Source organism: Portunus trituberculatus, chromosome 41 (assembly GCF_017591435.1).
Source record: "Portunus trituberculatus isolate SZX2019 chromosome 41, ASM1759143v1, whole genome shotgun sequence".
NCBI classification, from domain to species: Eukaryota; Metazoa; Arthropoda; class Malacostraca; order Decapoda; family Portunidae; genus Portunus; species Portunus trituberculatus.
Window position 1 is genome coordinate 14,724,886 of NC_059295.1, and position 18,773 is coordinate 14,743,658.

The following is an 18,773-nucleotide window of genomic DNA, read 5'->3' on the forward strand; positions in this document are numbered from 1 at the left end:
ACACCCAAATATCTCCACCCGGCCGGGGAATCGAACCCCGGTCATCTGGCTTGTGAAGCCAGCGCTCTAACCACTGAGCTACCGTGTGTGTGTGTGTGTGTGTGTGTGTGTGTGTGTGTGTGTGTGTTTGGGGATAACAAGTAAAGTTTTGGGAGAATGTAAAAAAGAAAAAAATATATATATGAAAAGTCCTGTAGTAAGTGGCCAGCGCAACATTTGGATGGGAGTGTAAGAATCTCTACATTAGGAAATTCTGTACTGATATATACATGAAATTACGGAGATGATTGATATAATTTGTACATTGTTTATAATTATCTAGTGGTCTGTACGTATCTCTCTCTCTCTCTCTCTCTCTCTCTCTCTCTCTCTCTCTCTCTCTCTCTCTCTCTCTCTCTCTCTCTCTCTCACACACACACACACACACACACACACACACACACACACACACACACTTATCCTTCATACTTCCCCAGGCTAAGATCACCTCACTCAGGTTTCCAGGTAGAGGGAGGATATTATTCTGAAGGAGCCTCTGAGGAGCCGCCAGGTGAGCCACAAACTCACCTGCCAGCTATCAGTGGCAGGCGCCGACGTGATAGCGGCGCCTCCTCCTCCTCTACTAATGTGTCCTGCGATAACCCTTGAAATAGACCCGCTGGTCATAGATGGCTGCCTGCCGTGACCTCCCACGCAGTATCTCCATGACTGGCACTGGCACTGAAGCTATTTCGGGCACAGTAAAGATTAGAACCACACCCGCGCAACCTATTTTTGTGTTTCCATTCAGCATGACGCATAAAGAAGAAAAAAATAGTTCACGAGCGATACTGACACACGTACTTGGTTGGCCATGTTATCACAAACCTTATGCAAACATGTCGAATACGACTAAGCTTTACGTAATGGGAAATGACTGGAAAATGTCACTCATGTTGCAGATAAAAGACGGTACAGGACTGTTGCTCGAAAGATATCAACTATACCGATATATTTTGTGACATGCACTTCTGTCGCTTCACGGGAAAATTTCAAATGCTATTACAAAAAAAGTGTAAATCTCGAACTTCTGAGGTACGCTTGACACATGGAGGCTGCCTCAGGGGCGTGGCAGCACAAGCGTATGACGGAGACCCTGGTATGCTGGACGACCTCATGATCCTTCCCAGGACAAAAGGCACGACATTTTACCTCGCTGTTCCCATCTCACCCGAGAACGTACTGGCACTGGCAGCTTTGTGAGCACATCTGGGTTATTGTCATATTGATGCAGGTGTCATACTTCTGTTGATGCAAATGGACTTTCTTACACTAGTTTGTGAGCAAAGAAATAACTTTATACAAGAGCAATTAAAACTTTTGTTGCATATCATTACTTATGTTTTCTCTTCTCTTTACATTCGCATCACAGAGCTATCTCTGGAAAATAAGTATTCTCCGTTACAGTAGGTGACATATCAACAATCAATCATTAAGAACGTGTGTGTGTTGCCTGACCTGGCTCTCCTTGCATGCCGCTCTCCTCGCCTCATCCTCTTCTCTATGTGCATACTGTTCTGTGACACTAGTCATGTAGTTCCACTTGACCGAGATTACATTCAAAGTTGTAGATTAGAGACAGCACGCAATTAAGATTGTATTAATTATCCTGCGACACAAAAGCATAATATTAAGATAGTTTGACCCACAAGGCAGCTCCACTGGAAGCTTATTACGAATCATCACTATTCATATATGTATCGGAACGTTTGTGTTTACTGCACGGCTACTAAGCGTGTTATGCTCATGTGTTGCTTATTCACGAACAACTTTTTCTTACATATTAAAATATATCTTTCATTCAAATTAAAACTTTGTGCAGTTTGAACTTCTTGCAACAATACTTAGTCTGCAAATGTGCAAATGATATAGGATCAGATGCCTTCATTACATTCATTAAATCATATTGCATATTTCCTTTCACTTTCATAGACAGTTCCTACATATTTTCCCCGTACAGTGAGTTTTGCAGCCTCGGAAAATATTTTTCAATTTTTTTTTCTCAACTTTGTCTATCAACGCGTCATTCCTATTATGTAGCGTGACTAGAATTAGAGTTGTAAGGCATGAATGAGGTTTTGGCCACACTATATTTTCGTGATAACAACAGCACTTTCTACAAGGAGTAACAGAACTGTAGTTGTCAGTGATCGCTGCTTTCAACAAGGAAGCGTCGGGATCGAGACAAAGATATTGCGTAAACATTATCCACTTTGCCACGAGGTAATGAAGACTCAAGCATTTCCTACTATGCTATAGCGCCTATTCATTCCTATGTCGGAACAGCTACAGAACAAGCCTGAGAGCTGCGACCTTACTGTTCAACAAACCAAACTCACAAAGACGCCGTGAGCATAGCTTAACCACTTCAGTATGATGCATTTTGATGTTTATTCTGCTTACTATTTGGTGATTTTATACAGCTTCAGAAACATGTGTGGGGTTTGAAATAGTGAAGACTCTGGCCATTAATCTTATGACCTCTATAGATCATTCCTAATATAAATAAAATCATCTAATCACATAAAAAAATCACGATAAAAATGCATTCCATTACTGAAGAGATGAAATAACGATGAATAAATTATGCGTTCCTTGGCATCACATAGCATCGTCACCACCACTACCGACTCCTTAGCATGCAATGGTTAAAGGAAACTTTGTATTATACACATGCAATTCCAAGAGTGTCTTACAAAATTCATAGTCTTATATGTATCGATCCATAGATAGTGTGTGTGTGTGTGTGTGTGTGTGTGTGTGTGTGTGTGTACCTAAACGACTACACTAGAATCTTGAATCTCGATCATAATTAGGACCGAAAATACTGAATGAGACTCGGTATATCGATGTGCGAAGTTAACTTCTTATGGAGAAAAATGCAATTGGGACCCAAAGCCTTGCCAACTAACCTATATCAACTACGTTAACTTTGTAGCTTACACCTAAAGTATTACACAATATACATATGATTAAACTCCAGGAGTTACAAAATTGTATTCTTATCCTCCGCAGAGTATTCGTTTATTTTATTTTATCTTATTTATCTTATTTTTCTTTTTATATACCGTTATGATAATCGCGTTTTTCACTTCCGGGTTAATTCACAACAGGCTGTGAGACAAAACAAAACAAACGTTCGCAAAATTGTAATGTGTTCCATCACGCTTGGGTTTGTACGGACTACGGTACATCTCATAGCTAGTGTACCTAAATGAAACTTTAAATTTTCTTTTTAATAGATTTTAAACTTAATCGTCTTGATAGAGTTGTAAACTGTAAGGGTAGTGTATGTTTTTTTCATTTATATCTATATTGACTTGATATTTCCTTAAAAAAGAAATCCTTGACAAAAGCCGGATATTCTTATAGATTTATTTAGATTTTTACATTTCCTTAAAAATTTCCTTCCATAACTCAAATTTCCTTAAAACAATTATATTTCCTTGAAACTGGAAATACTACCCGACGGTTTGATGGACAGTGATTGGGTCTCACATCACAGTCTTCAACACTCCATAATGATAAGAAAATGACAAGAAGATTGCACAGTATTAGTTTTGTCCATAGGAAAAACAATAACAACAAGGATAGCATTCTACGTACTTTTTACAACATGGTGTTTGCTTTTAGTGAATAAAGACGGGTCAATATGAGACTGAAATTGCAAATCGGTAGAGTTTCCGACTGAATATCGGTGCCTAATGACTGAAAAAAAAAAATCATTCGCAAAACAAGACCGACATGTTGGTCTTGTTCAGTCGATTTACGACTTTGTTTACGTTGTGACGTCACGGAGAAAGGTTTGAAAATGTGGTGTCTAGATGTGAAGAAGATATTGGATTTGGTGAAGGAAAAGGAGCACATCTGGGACCCTAGAAATAAATTGTACAGCAAAAAAACTTTCGCAAATCGACGTTTGATGATATGATTGCCATTCTCCAAGAACTGTTTCCTTCTATGCAGGGTGTTGTTGGAGGTAAGGATTGAATACTTGTGATGATTTCTTTTGATCGTCACCGGAGGACGACATTTTGTTGGGCAGCTGTTTGTTACATTAATTCACTTCCCGTCAAAGCCGATTCTTCCCAGTCGCTATGTGTGAACGTGTTCCGATTAAAAGATCTCTGTCGATCGATACCTCTAACGACTTGCAATTTCAGTCGCATATTGACGTAAGATCTGCTAGTCTTAAGTAATTGTGGCAATGAAAGAATAATTGTGGAGGGAGAGCAGTGTCTTAAATGTAAAAAATAGGGAGTCATATACTGTGCCATTTTAGTCCCCTTTCTTTCTATCAGTCTCTTTCTTGCTTGCCTGCATGTTTTTTTTTTTTTACCCCTTTCGCATAATCATACTAAAGTGAACACTTGCCGGGAAAGAAAAGATAAGCTCCAGTGTTGGAAGATGGAGTAGAGGTGTGGGCAGACTAACCGTGGTGATGGCACCTGAATCATTGACAAGGAAGGAGAAATTAAAATCATCAACTGTAACGTGAAGATCAAGGTAAAATACTATTCTTATTGAAGATCAAGACGAGCCGTAGCTGAGGGAGATGTGTAGCTAAGGATGTGAAATTGTAAATGCAAGGACCGTAACAGATGATCAGAGTTCCGCAGCAAAGTGTGCCAGATGTGTGTCATGGGACAGGATAAGATGATGGAACATGTGATGCTGGAGTGCGTAAGATACGCCAGGAGACAGGAATGATATTATGTAAATTGTTGCTGAGGGAAGGAGTGGAAAAGACAACTAGTGAATGAATAGTGTTGCTACTAGGATTGTGTAGAAAGACGAATGAGACAATAATTGAAGCTATGAGGGAGTTCATGAAGAGAATGTGGTATGTTAGATGTAGGAATTAGTATTATGAAAGTTGGTGTCTGGTCTCTGAGTCGCCTGTAGTAACACGATTAAGATCAAGATCCTCAGACCAAGACCAAGCCAGGCAAGGTGACAGCGGGGACCTGTGGCAGCCAGCACGATGTGGGCTGATACTTTGTTTATTGTGTTTATTTCCATCTGCACGGCGCTTTTTGGTGAAGGTAAGGGTTTTGGTAGCTGTGATAAGCTGTTGTAGTGCATTGGGAGATGGGTAATGGGTGTAAATGTCGGTAGTGTGGCGGCGGCGACTGTTCAAGGCTCGCTTCTTGGCAGGTTTCATTATTTTAGGTCACCAGCAGTCCAATAACAAAAGGGTCACTGAGGATTCTACGACAGTATTTAAGGCCTCACTACTACCTTGTACTGGTGTGGTTACTTAAATGTGTTTGTTGGGGCCAAGGTAAAGGAAAAATATATCTTACACCGGCCCGTCATATCTGCATTGTGAAAGTGAAAGGAGACTATTTTTTATAATGGAATCCACGGTAGATTTGAAGAACGGCTTCTCCACCTTTTCCAGTGAATCCGTTTCTCTCTATGCACAGCAACTTTAGTGATCTGGAGGTGTTAAGGTATTTTTAGATGTATATATTCATACTTTAGGAAGGTTCCCTAAAATATGAATTTCCTGTACTTAATTATTCTGCAGATGATGGTGATCTTCTCAGGTATATTGGCCTCGTTGTTATTGTCTGGGCAATGTTTTTTATTTTATTTATTTATACTGTGTGGGCTTTTCACAGGAATTTATGGGCTAAAGGGGATACTTTTTGGGCTACCTCCTATCTCAAAGCCCACCCGCTAGGAAACCGAGTGAGGAAGCCCAACCTACACTCGGTTTAATGGTAAAGAATAGAAACAGTGCCTGTGTTTCATTGCTTTAATGTTGTCATCAGCCCCTAGAAGGTCATGTTGACTGCCTTGTGTGATTTTCGTCTGCATAATAAGTAATGAAGGCCTTTAAGTTTTATATAACATATATATTTATCATATTTATTGTATGTATTATTTATATGTAATTTTGTTATGTGTTGATCAAATTTCGTTTCTACTGTTTGAGACTGATTGTATGTTTTATTGCAGATATATTGAAATTTGGGCACTTTCTTAATGTACACATCCCGCCTACTCTCCTTGATTCCCAGTTTCCCTCTCACAGCTCCTTCACTCAGCTGGTTCAATGTCACGTATTAAGCCATGCTATTGGTCAACAAGGGAAAGAGATAGAAGAGATAATAAGTGGAGGAAATCGGATTAAAACAGGAGATAGAAAGGAAATGGATAATAAATAGAGAAAATGGGAGAGATGAAAAAAAATGGATAATGGGTAGAGGAATTGCTGTGTGTGTATGTTTGTGTATGAGGAATACAAGGATATTAGGACATTGCCATATGGCCATGTGTGTGTGTGTGTTGTTGTTCTTGACAAATAACGTGGCTTCATATAATGTGACGTCAGCAGGGTAGAGGAGCTGCAAAAGGGGGGAGCCGGGAATTGAGGAGAGAGGGTGGGACGTCTACATTAAGAGAGTGCTGAAATTTGTACCATGAAGTTTTATCCCTTGATCTCTTGTAATATTAAAAACATGCCTGATGGAAGGAATGCATTCTTCCATGTTCTTCATTTTCATAGAATAGAAATTTACACTCTTTTCATCCCTCAGGACTCACCTGGCTCCTTGTGTACCGCACAGAAAAGTATCAGAAGCTCAAGGCGGAGGTGGAGCGACAATGCAAGCGATGTAAGTGGCCTTCATTGTTGTCAGTGTGATGCTCAGACAGTTGTGGTATGAGCTGTGAACTCTTGAACTAGATTCTTGTTTGTTTTGTTACAGTGGAGAAGAAGAAGGAAGCACATGGGGACAGTATAGATAGGCAGCAGAAACGGAAAATAGAGCGAGAGGAGGAGCGACTCAAGAACAGTAACAGAGATTTGTCACTTGTCAAAATGAAAAGCATGTTTGCCATTGGTTTTGCCTTCACTGCACTGCTTTCCATGTTCAACTCCATGTAAGTATCCTGCTGTGTACATTTGGTGACATGTTGTATGAATGTATTTTCCTTTTATGTATCACATTTATCAAAATTTTTTATTATTATGAAATTATGGTAGTAAATAGTTCATAGCACATTAAGTTTTAAAAACTACAACACATATCCTCTAGGAAAAGCTTATTGCTGATGGAATGGCAATCTATGTATTGTAATTAAATGTAGATTAATATAATTCACATAAATACTAACTTTGTGTTACCTTGAATGTTTCTGCACATGAAGTTGAAGTAAAGTTTTAGGAAGCTTTAGAGCCTTATGTGCAATCTTGTATTTTTGTCTAAACTGCACGATACAGTACCACTGTATTACTTTTATTGATGATTGCTTCACTTTTTTTTTTTTTTTTAAGAATAGCTTGTGGAAATTTCAGTAATCTTTTTTATAAGATAACTACATACATGATTCATTATGTATTGATGATTTAACAATATTTCTTGAGTGTGAAACTTACAGTATTGGTCTCACTAGTAAATTGCTTTTTTGTGCAAGTTGAATGATGAAAAGTTGTTAAACAATATCTCTGTTCTTGCTGGAAAGTTTTGGATAGAAAGGCTATATATGATCAGGCCAGTAATTCTTGGAAAACAAGTCTGATTCTATATAAGGTCAGTTCAAGAGTATTTGACTTAGTTGTGAGAAATTTGATTACTCGATGGGCAGTCTGAACCTTTTATTTCTTTCAAATTAGTCTTCTTGGAATGCACATAGTTTTTCCAGTGGTTCTGCCTTTGATGGAAGCATTTCTGGAATGTTTTTTGGGAATGGCTTGGCCATTGCAATCTGTATAATATTTTTTTGGTATTCAAATTGTGCCCTTCTCAGCAGCATATCAGCAGAACAGGGAACCTGATGAATCACTGGAATGTAGTGTTTTGGCAAAAAGAAATTAGATCAATGATTTGATTAATTTTTAAAAAGTCAGATTTGATGTGTGGAAAGAGTTGGTGCATGGTCATGATACAACTACCATTTTGCTTGCTGTGTATTTACCATGGATTCTTTTTGGCTTTGAATGTTGAATCTCTCCTCTGTGACATGAATCTTGGTTTCTGAAGTTTACTGGTAAACCCCTAAGTCACCAGTGATAAGTGTGGTTGGCATCACAATTTATAGAGTTCAATATGCTCTGCAACACTTACAAGTACAGTTGCTTCTCATCCATTGTCAGCAGCTTCAGCAACAATTATGTAGACCCTTTCTACAAAACCAAATCTTCACTTGAAATAGAATACATATACAGGTAACTCTCGATTTACGCCATAGATGCGTTCGCGTATATCAAAATTTGCGTAAAACAAATATGTAATTCTCATAAGAAACATAGATAATAGAGGGGATGCGGGATGTGGTCCCAAAAAATTTGTACCAAATACTCTATTTATTTGGCTAAATTAACTTGTTTCTATTATTTAGTATTCTAGATACTAGAAGTGTATTTATAGTAAAGGGAAAAGCAAGAAATAATAAGAGAAAGCAAAAAATTATAAGAGAAAACAACAAAACAAAGAATATGTAAACAAAACATTCACCACGTCACTGCCTTCACCACTCACACCACAGTCAGTCACCATTTTCCTCTGAACTTTACCACTTTATCAAAAATCCACTCATCAAAAATAATCCCACATGCAGAAGAAGATGAAGGGCATTTTGGGGCCATCTTGGTGAATTATAGGCAGATTGAAGAGATTCCGTCTGTACTCAGTGCTGGCAGACTGCAAATGAGGCAAGAGAAGAGCGGGAGCTGGATCCAAGAAACTTTAACAATGTCAGAGCAACCTCCTGCCACGAAATGGCATCCATGAACGCTTGGAGGGACGGTAACGAAGTTGCTATCAGATTGCTCTCAGGTTGCTGGGGTGTTACTGTCTTATATATGCATTTATATTCACAAAACAACATTTCTATTACCTTTTTACAAACATTGCCCCCAAGAAAGGATTGTTTTGTAATGCATAAAGTGAAATCTTACATAGAATACCAAAAAATAAAACAGATGAGATCGCCCACAGACAAGGCGGAGACTTGCGGCGACTCGGCCGCTTCTTTTTCTTCTTGTGACCCTTTTTGTTTGCGTGTTGCTTTCATCATGATATTTGTTTCCACTCCTCTATTGCTTGCTATAATGGATATCATATCTTAGTATTCATATATGTTCATGCCATGAGGATAACCTTGGCTCCGTGGCACTGAGTGATAATGAATTACTAATGAAATACTGCGGTATTTCATTAGTATTTCATTGTTTTTTGGTGTTCTATGTAAAATTTCACTTTAAGCATTACAAAACAATCCTTTCTTGTGGGCAAGGTTTGTAAAAAGCTAATAGAAATGTTGTTTTGTGAACATAAATGCATATATAAGACAGTAACACCCCAGCAACCTGAGAGCAATCTGATAGCAACTTCGTTACTGTCCCTCCAAGCGTTTGTGGATGCCATTTCGCGGCAGGAGGTTGCTCTGATGTTGTTAAAGTTTCTTGGATCCAGTTCCTGGCAGCCAATGAGCACCTTTAGGCAGGCTATCAACCTCCACCCACCAACAGCAATGAATCTTTGTGGATGCTATTTTACAAAGGTTGGTATGTGAGCAGGAGGTTGCTATAGAAGTTGTCTGTACCAACATAGACAACAACCTGCTTTTTGGATCTGGCCCCAGAGCTCCCACCTATCGGCCAGCTGCAGAACTCTCTGGCGCGCAGTTTGAAATTGCGTCTGGCGCTCAGTTTGAAAATGCGGTAGGGCCAAATTGCATATAAGCAAACCGATTGTGCAAATTAAATTAATTTTAATATCTTTTCGGTCACGTTATAACAAAAACATATAAATCGAGAGTTACCTGTACTGAAATAGTACTTATCACAGTACTCTACACAAATTCCTGGGGAGTCGTACATGACTGAAGTCTCCAATTGGTTAATGGGGTCATGTTTCAGCTTGTTAGGCTTGTCACAACTTTTATCCCCTTGCTCTGCTGTATCACCTGTGTCTCAGTGTGCATCCAACCTGAAGGACTGACTGGGATGTGAATTGGTTTCCACTAATATGTAGTTGCTTTATAGCATCCTTAATTTGTGTGATCACTATGTCACTTTTGCCCAAAGCAGTTCAAGCTGTGTGACTTCATGGAATGTGAAAGTCTGATGAATAGTTTGCATCTTTTAACCATAATTCTAAAAAAAAAAAAAAAAAAAATATGAAATCCAGTAGTCAGTCCTGACAATAAAGTGTTTTTATACCATAAACTTTATTTGTCTGTATATCTTTCTCTTTGTTTTTAACACTTGTATTGCCACTACCACTGTGCCTATTTTTTTCTTTTGCATATTTATATGCCACTGTGTGGCATTGTGCTCTTCACACCACTGTGTAGTACCACTTCATGCCCAGTGTTGTGTCTACTGCCAGTCAGTCACACTCAGTCCAGACACAAGGTGTGTTCACTTTGTGCTGTATATTCATTTGTATTTTCATGTTAGGTGCAAGTGGTATGGCTGTTAAAAGGTGTGGCATCCATGCTAGGCTGCAGCAAGCCTTTCCTGAAGTGGAGAACAGAGTCATGGCTGGTTATATATGTAATGCTTTGTGAGTGTATGTGTGAGGCACACTGCTTGGCTGGTGTAGCTACATGTGTCATGATTAACACTTCTTTTATTGGTGGTAAACTGTAATAAGTGCTGCTGTATGTGGTATTGGAAATGTGACGCCTCCCAAATGTTTGTTAGAGAATAGTAACACACATTTCTGTGTGCAAGACAATATTTGTAAGGATTGAATTATGCACAAGATTTGTGGTAACTTCTGAATTATGATACAGAGCTAATAATAAATCAAGTATAGATGATGTACTTATGGAAATTGCCAAAGGGAAAGTAAGAAAGGCAGCTATGAATACTGTACACAGAGAAAAGATAACTATGTTCCAAAAATTCAGAAAGTTCTGTACTTTGGAAAGTGACAAATCCTAAGAGTTCTGGATAGAAGATCATGTACCTGTACCTACAAACCTGTTTTAAGTGGACAGCAAGTAACTGACACTGGACAGGGGAAAAAAATTCTTCATGTAAATGGAGGTATTCTACACCTTCCATATTTTCATTTTCTACAGGAAAATTTCAGATTGGATGCTTTTGAACAAATCTTGTATCTGGTAAAACTCAATGAGTGTACAGTATGGCTGATGTGTAACTTACTGTACCAGTGTTTATTAATTTCAGAAACTGCATGGTTGGTCAGAATCACTTTGTTGAAGTTGTATGAATGATAAATGAAATTTTTCTGAATTATATACACTATAGTAAATAATTTTTTATTGCCTGACAGCTTTGATGGCCGAGTTGTGGCTAAGCTGCCTTTCATCCCCATCTCTTGGCTGCAGGGCCTCAGCCACCGGAACTTGATGGGCGACGACTATACAGACTGCTCCTTCATCTTCCTGTATATTTTGTGCACCATGAGCATTAGACAGGTGGGAGAGAGAGAGAGAGAGAGAGAGAGAGAGAGAGAGAGAGAGAGAGAGAGAGAATCCCGAAGTTTGTCTTCATATTTTCATTATTAAGTTTTGTTTTAGTATTTGTGTATATTTAAAATTACTTATTTTTAAGATTAAGATTTAAAATTATTTATATTAAAGTAGTATTTTATATTTGAGATACTGCTGAGTCAAAATTTCTGTTGTTTGCTCAACTGGAGACTGAAAATTCTCATGTAGATGTTCAATATATCAAAATTTCCCTGTATTTCATAATCAATGTTTGTTTATTACTTATCAGTTATTTTGCATGTCAGTAGGAGACCTGGTAAAGGTTTAAATGAAATGGAAAAATAAGTCCATGAATTGTAACTTGTTGGAAGATGGAAGATGTTAAAGAAGTGTGGATGATTTTAATCTGAATTTTGTTCCTGTGAAGGATCAAGTTAGAGGAACATGAAGATAAACTAAATTTAACAGCATATTTTTGAGTTTAAGTGGAATGGATGAAGATGTGAAGGTAGCAAGTCATATATTAGGAAGATGAATGAAATGATGCTGTATAATGTGGAGCTATGTTTATGTAGAGAATAATTTCAGTAAGTAGTAACAATGAAAATTGCTGTATAAAATAGAAATTGTTGCTAAATATCTTAAGATTTGAGGCACAGAACATTTCAATACAAATTTATCAGAGGTTTAGTTTACTCAATATTTAGTCATCTCACCTCTCAAATGAATGATGTTCTTAGCCCAGGTTTTTGCTTGCTTAAAATATTCAAGATTCTGTTGCTGGTTTCAGGACCACTGCAAGATTTATGTGGATTGTAGTTGTCTTTTGCATTGTGTAATGGTAGTAAGTCTTGACTTGACTCATTAATTGGTCCTGTTCTTTCATATTTCAGAACATTCAGAAGCTGTTAGGTTTTGCACCATCGAGGGCAGCCAATAAGCACAGCACCAACCTGTTTGGACCTCAGCCCCAGCAGCTCAGTGGCTACAAATAAAGTGTTTCTCACTCAATCATTTGTGTAAATGGAGAATGTTGCAGTTGAGAATTAAGGTGACTTTATGGTTTTCATGAGGTTGTCATCCTGCTAGTTGTTATCCATACTTGTTATTTTGATTTTGTTGACTATTTATTATCAGTGTGTAGTTGACACTTGTAGTTTTAATGTATAGACTCTAAATAGTGGAATGAGTTCATGATATTGTGTGAGAAATTGATAAGTAAGAAAAGATGAATGGTAAGCCTTTTCATTTTTTATATTATTATTTTGTGGATATGAAGGTGTCAGCAAGTGTGAGTTTCTTATCATCTTATTTAGCAATGAAATGCTTATTTTTTATGAGTTTAAATTAATTTGCAGTTTTAATAATGATTTTTTTTATGATAACGGCAAGATGAAGTGAGACCTTTACCTGGACAGTGTATGTATTAGCAAGGTGGCAGAAAATTAATTATGTTCACCATCATCTCCCCACATCAATCTGCAGTCTGGGGAAACAGAGAGGACCCCAGAAGAAATCCTGCAGTGGGTTTAGAAATGGCACTCAACTTGCTTACTCATAGTTGTCCCTATGCTGTGAGCTAAATCTTGATTATGAAGTGGGCTGTGTCATGGATCTGGTGGTTGTTGGGCCGGTCAGTCACTTGCTGCTTTCTTTACCATCTGGCCCAGATCAGCCAGGCATAGCACACCTACAATATTGTGCACTGACTTAAAGGGCTGTTTGTGGTGGATTCCTTTTAACATTTGTGGATCAGTGTAAGTAGTACAAGATGGAATGGTGATGAGTTGTTGAGGTGCTTTAGAGAATCTGTGTCAGCTGCATGCTATTATTGACTACACATTCTCCTAATCAAGGATAATGTGAGTGTTTTATAAAACTGCATACACAAATAGGACATCAAATTACTTATGGATCTAAATTATTGAAAGCATTTGGTCTTGCTATCTGTTGTTAATGCTTGATCTCCAGTGAAGACCTTATTTAAGTTGAATTTGGGATTAAGCAACACCATTCAGTGTGGAATGTTAAAAACTTAAAGAAAAAAAAAATAAAAGATACCCATTTTATTGAAAATTAAGAATGATAATTGTATTGGATTAAATGTTACTTGTGTGGTAAGATGATGTAAGAGCTGTTGTTGTCTTTGTAGTGGATTTCATGAAGTACCAAAATTGAGAGAGACTGATAGGGGAGAAGTGTCTGTGTTGTCATATATTTTTGTCAAGTGCTTCACATTGCTGCATGAGGTGCTCACAGGTGATTAGTACTTATCAAGTCAGTTAGCTTGGCAGGTGGCCAATTATGTAAATAATCCACATTTGTACTGAGCTTAAAAGACATTGGGGTTTGTAAGTTTGGAGTTTCTAAGACTAAATGCCTGACATTCACTTATGAGGTAAGGATATTGGTAGTGTGTATGAATGTGTTTGTGTGGTTTTATTGGTCTCAGGCTTCTTTTAAAGGTAATTAACTCAGATAGGATTGGTTTTGAGCACTATTATTAGTTATGAGAAATTCATATGGTAAAACAGAAGTGAAGTGAGCAATGAGTTTTGTTGAGTTGGAAGAACACTGGAAAGAGTAAGGCTTTCTTGCACTTCTTTTGGAAGCCTTTTTATGATATCTGGTATGTTTCCTTTTCAGCTTTTCTTTATTCTTACACTGGATGGTTTGATATATATGATTATGACTGTAAAAGGAGATGGTTTCTGCAAAAATAGCTTTGGAGAATGCATGCTGTAAGCATTGCAATAGTTTTCCTTATGAACTTAAATTACATGAAACACATCTGAATTCCTGCTGTCATGAAGTATCATGACATGATACTAAGTAGAAAGATTTCATGGATGCTTGAAGAAATCAACCCAGGTTTTTTTTTTTTCTTTATGAAATGTAAATGCATCTGCTGCAATTTTATTTTGTATGTTTAAAAAGTAGTGATATCTCTAATGTGAACCCTGACTATTGATATAGAACCACATTGTGAACTTAGTCGCTAGTCACTTTCAGGACTGAAGTAGTAATTTACATACAGTACTAGTTTCATTGATATTTTCTTCAGTGAAATACTAGTGTAATACATTTCTAAAAGGCATCATGATCATGATTTTTATACATCAAGTTTATTGGTATAAGTATCAGTAACAAAAAACTGGCCACAGCAACATAGGCTGTATTGGGATGAATCACGCTGTATAAGTTATAGACATTTCTTTTCTAAGCATAATGTGTTTTCCCTTGAGAATATGAAAATTATGTATGTTGAGGATATGGAGTGCCATACATGAAAAAGTGTATAATTGTTATATTCATATTAAACTGTCATGATGACATTTTGAGATGCCATCATGCTGAGGCCTTCCAGTATTTTCAGATGAATAAAGATGCCAAAAGTTGAATGTCTGCTGGTGCTGTATTATTTAAGAAAAAAATCTTACCTTTCGTTATTTTTTTCCTTTTTTTTTTTTTTTATTTATTTTATTTTATTTTATTTTTTATGGCCTATAGTGCCTATAGGCAATACTTGAAGAGTATATTTGGGAAGCCCTCTTAAGCTTCCACCCATTACTGGCGCAGGCAATTTTATATATTATGGTTACCATATTAGGGCCCATATCACCACATCTTTTGTGTAACCACCTAGAACCTGGGTATCATGGTGACATGTAGGTAACTTTGAACCACTCGACAAATGGCATAGCTTCAAAGTGGTACGTGGTAGGACTCGAACCTATGCATGGACGTCTGCCTGATCCCACACTCACCACCTTATCCACTATGCCACTGCCTCCCCGTATGCAAGATGCTTCTGAAAGAACAAAATAGAAAAATTAGAATTTTTGTAGCTATAGGTTTTAGAGGCAAGTTGCAACAAAGAATTGATCCATTCATATACAAGTTAATATTTTTCTTAACCCCTTCAGTACTAGGACATTTTTTTTACCTTGAGCTTTGGGTATGATTAGACTATTTTATTGACATTAGGTTAGGGTCTATAGAGGTCAAAAGATTAATGCTCATAGCCTTCACCATTTTAATCCCTCACATAAGTTTCTGAAGCTGTATAAAATAAAAAAAAAAAATATGCAAAATGAATATATATGGAAACAAATCATGGTACTGAAGGGATTAAAGATTGGTAGCCCGGGTAAGGCATCTATCTATGTGTATAATTGAGCATCCATTATTAAGTTCCAGATCTTTATAGAAGAGGATCCTGCTGTTCACTTTCCACAAGGATCAGTTGCTCAGCACACAAGGCAGCTTCCACATTGGGGCTAGACACAAGTTCCTGCACCGTAATTAATAGACCTATCCTCCTTATTTATTTTTTTTTTTTCAGTTCATCTGCTTCTTGGACTGCTTCCCTCTATGCAGGCATTGCAGGGTGTTGCTGGAGGTGAGGATTGAATACCTGTGATGATTTAATTTGATCGCATCTTGTTGGGTAGCTGTTTAATTGTTTAAGGCGGGTTCACACGTGCCAATTTGCGACTAAAATTGCAATTCTAGTCAGAAAATGTCGCACATAGCGACTGGAAAGTATCGACTTGTTGGCGGGTTGGCGAGAAATGAATGTAAACAAACAGCTACCCGCCAAGATGTCTTCCTCCAGTGACGATGCTGAATCGGTGGTTGCTCTTCTTTTGGCGCACCGGAAGAGTCAACAGAAAGGAAAATGCCTGTGGATACGTCCCTGGCTAGGTAGAAGGAAAGAAAGGAGTGTCTACCACACACTAACCTTAAGAAGACTATGCACAATTGCGACTAAGTTAAATCCTGACAAATCTTCAATCCTCACCAACAGCACCCTGCATTGAGGGAAACAGTTCTTGGAGAGTGGCAGCTACTCTGTCGAACGACGATTGGCGAATTTTTTTTTTTTTTATTTTTACTATAATTAATTTCTAGGTTCCCAGATGTGTTCTTTTTCCCTCTACCAACTTACAATTTCAGTCGCAATTTGGCACGTGTGAACTCGCCTTTACATTCACTTTCAGCCAACCAGCCGATGCTTCCAGTCCCTATATATAAACCTGTTTCGACTAGAAGGACTCAGTCGATATTTCTAGAGACTTGCAGTTTCAGTCACATATTGGCATGTGTGAACCCACTTTTACACACGTGCGTGTGCAGGCATGAACTTCTGAGTAGTAAATTAAACTGATTATAATAATTTTTTTTTTTTAATCTATCTATCTATTTCTTTTGGCTGATTTTTCTTTAACACTTATGAAAACTACATTCACTGCAAAATTTTGACTTACGTGAAAGCTCCGATGTTGAGTGAAATGTTTGCTTGACAATTTCAAAATGAGTTACTTTATTTTCATATGGTGATGGTAAACCTACTGTCGTCATATCAATCTTTTTCTTATATGTTTGCTTATGAAAAGTTGTAGTCGAGACTAAATCTTTCCTGCAAATTGTGGGGGCCAGTCAGGAAGTGCAATGGATGATGGGATGATATGTGTACTCACTCGCCACTCCCAGTTCTTGCCCGCTGCATTAACACATACACACACACACACACACACACACACATTATCATGTCGTTACCTGAACATTTTGTCTTCATCGCGTGTTATTTTCCTTGCTTCACACGTGCACCATCACCCAACTCACCGCGCCCAAACAACTTGCTTCCGCACTCTGCATCGGTAATTTAGAACTTTTCACCGCGATATCTGCCTCATTTCCTCACCACGTCTCGTCACATCCTCGCACTTTCATCACATCTGTTCAAGCGTCTCGTCCCCTCTGGCGGCCGCTCCACTCTTATTATTTGCAACGCTGTGTCCAGTCTCATTTCCAGAACGCTTATTGAAAACTGACTCAGTTTCCTCACTCCCCAGCATTGTCGTTTGTTGAAACGATATATATATATATATATATATATATATATATATATATATATATATATATATATATATATATATATATATATATATATATATATACAACATTTCTTGAAATAGGTGTGTTTCGTGGTCTGCTTTCAGACTGTTTCCTCATTTCATTGTTACGGAATATACTTAAGTACTTACAAATTAACTGATAGAAATGGTTCACAAGAAAATATGTAATTTGAGCATGTTTCCTCAGTGTAATATGTTTGGAAAAGAGCACGACTTAAGTCATACATTTTTTAGTGTATTGCCTAACTTAGTAGGGGAAAAAGAGAGAATCTATAAAAAGAAAGACGAGAGGAAGCATTTGTTTTGAAGCGTGAAGACTGGCGACTGGCGAGGCGATATGCATCCTCTATGAAGACAAACGAGCCAGAATGAGCCTCCTTTTACTTCGTGGTGTAAATATAAGCACCTATGAAGAATTTATTGCCGGAAATCTGCGAAGAGCATTTCGTAATAATTCGTTGCGGATTCAGCAGCTCTCGTGCAGAGAGGTGGCCGGCGTCATCATCTATTCATGTTTAAATGTTATATGCTTATTTTTCTTTAATTTATGTATATACCAATGTAGTAATTTAAACTAAACTTAGTTTAATTCATCGTGATTTACGAATTGCTGTTATTGTGCATTTCATAAAAAAAAAAAAGGAAAGAGAAAATATACAAAGTTGAGTTGAAGGTGTAATTTCCATGAACCTTATGGATACTATAACACCCTAAATGTTTTCTACCTATCAGTTATTTATTTACCTTTTTAGTAATCAAATTATCTTGCCTTGTTAAGATCCGTTCCCATTGTTCTTACAAAAATTCGCACGTATGATATAACTATATGATGAAAATGAAATAAAATAATAATCAGTAATAGTTATACGCAAATCAGTACAACAAATGAACAAATAAAGATTAAAATGTAATGTCCTCGAGGAGCAAGGAACGCTAGCTCTGCGTCACACTGTCACACAGTCACACTCACAGTGTGCACTGTGCAGTAGACTACTGTAGGTGGCCGGCACGGGTTGTCCTTTGACATGCGTGTGAACTTCAATCAGATTCACTTTGTCTGTGCTACAGTAAGCAGTACCGTTCCGTTTGCAGGTCATCACCTGACGCAGCATGTTGGCATCAAAGTGTTCAGCGAGGAGAGAGATGGTGACAAACATGGCGAGTGTGGGAATCTTTTTTTCTACTCCAGCGGTTGGTGTGCGCCATGTTTAGTTTGGGTAAGTGCTATCTTAATCATTTCTTTTTTTTTCATAGAGTTATAGAATGAAAAGTAAGATACCACAGAAACGTGTTCTTAGACCGTAAAATGTCTGACTCACCCTGCCGGTACAGGAGCGTGTCACAGCGTGCAGCTACAGGATCCTGATTTCTTCAAAGAAATCAGCAGATTTT

General features: G+C 37.7%; 1 protein-coding gene across 1 annotated transcript; it reads left to right on the forward strand.

Moving 5' to 3' along the window:
- The first annotated feature begins 4,927 nt into the window (after positions 1-4,927).
- LOC123516547 (calcium load-activated calcium channel-like) lies at positions 4,928-14,861 on the forward strand. Its single transcript, XM_045276025.1, has 5 exons — positions 4,928-5,084; positions 6,588-6,665; positions 6,759-6,933; positions 11,301-11,445; positions 12,354-14,861. Exons 1-5 carry the CDS (start codon positions 5,024-5,026, stop codon positions 12,453-12,455), a joined length of 561 nt encoding a protein of 186 aa, XP_045131960.1. The 5' UTR covers positions 4,928-5,023; the 3' UTR covers positions 12,456-14,861.
- Positions 14,862-18,773: the final 3,912 nt, after the last annotated feature.

What these genes read in the sequence shown, in the direction of transcription:
- LOC123516547 (XM_045276025.1), top strand. Translation starts at nt 5,024, where the DNA reads ATGTGGGCTGATACTTTGTTTATTGTGTTTATTTCCATCTGCACGGCG. An exon ending in CTTTCCATGTTCAACTCCAT is followed by an intron (nt 6,934 to 11,300) that starts GTAAGTATCCTG and finishes ATTGCCTGACAG; the next exon opens with CTTTGATGGCCGAGTTGTGG. An exon ending in GCACCATGAGCATTAGACAG is followed by an intron (nt 11,446 to 12,353) that starts GTGGGAGAGAGA and finishes TTCATATTTCAG; the next exon opens with AACATTCAGAAGCTGTTAGG.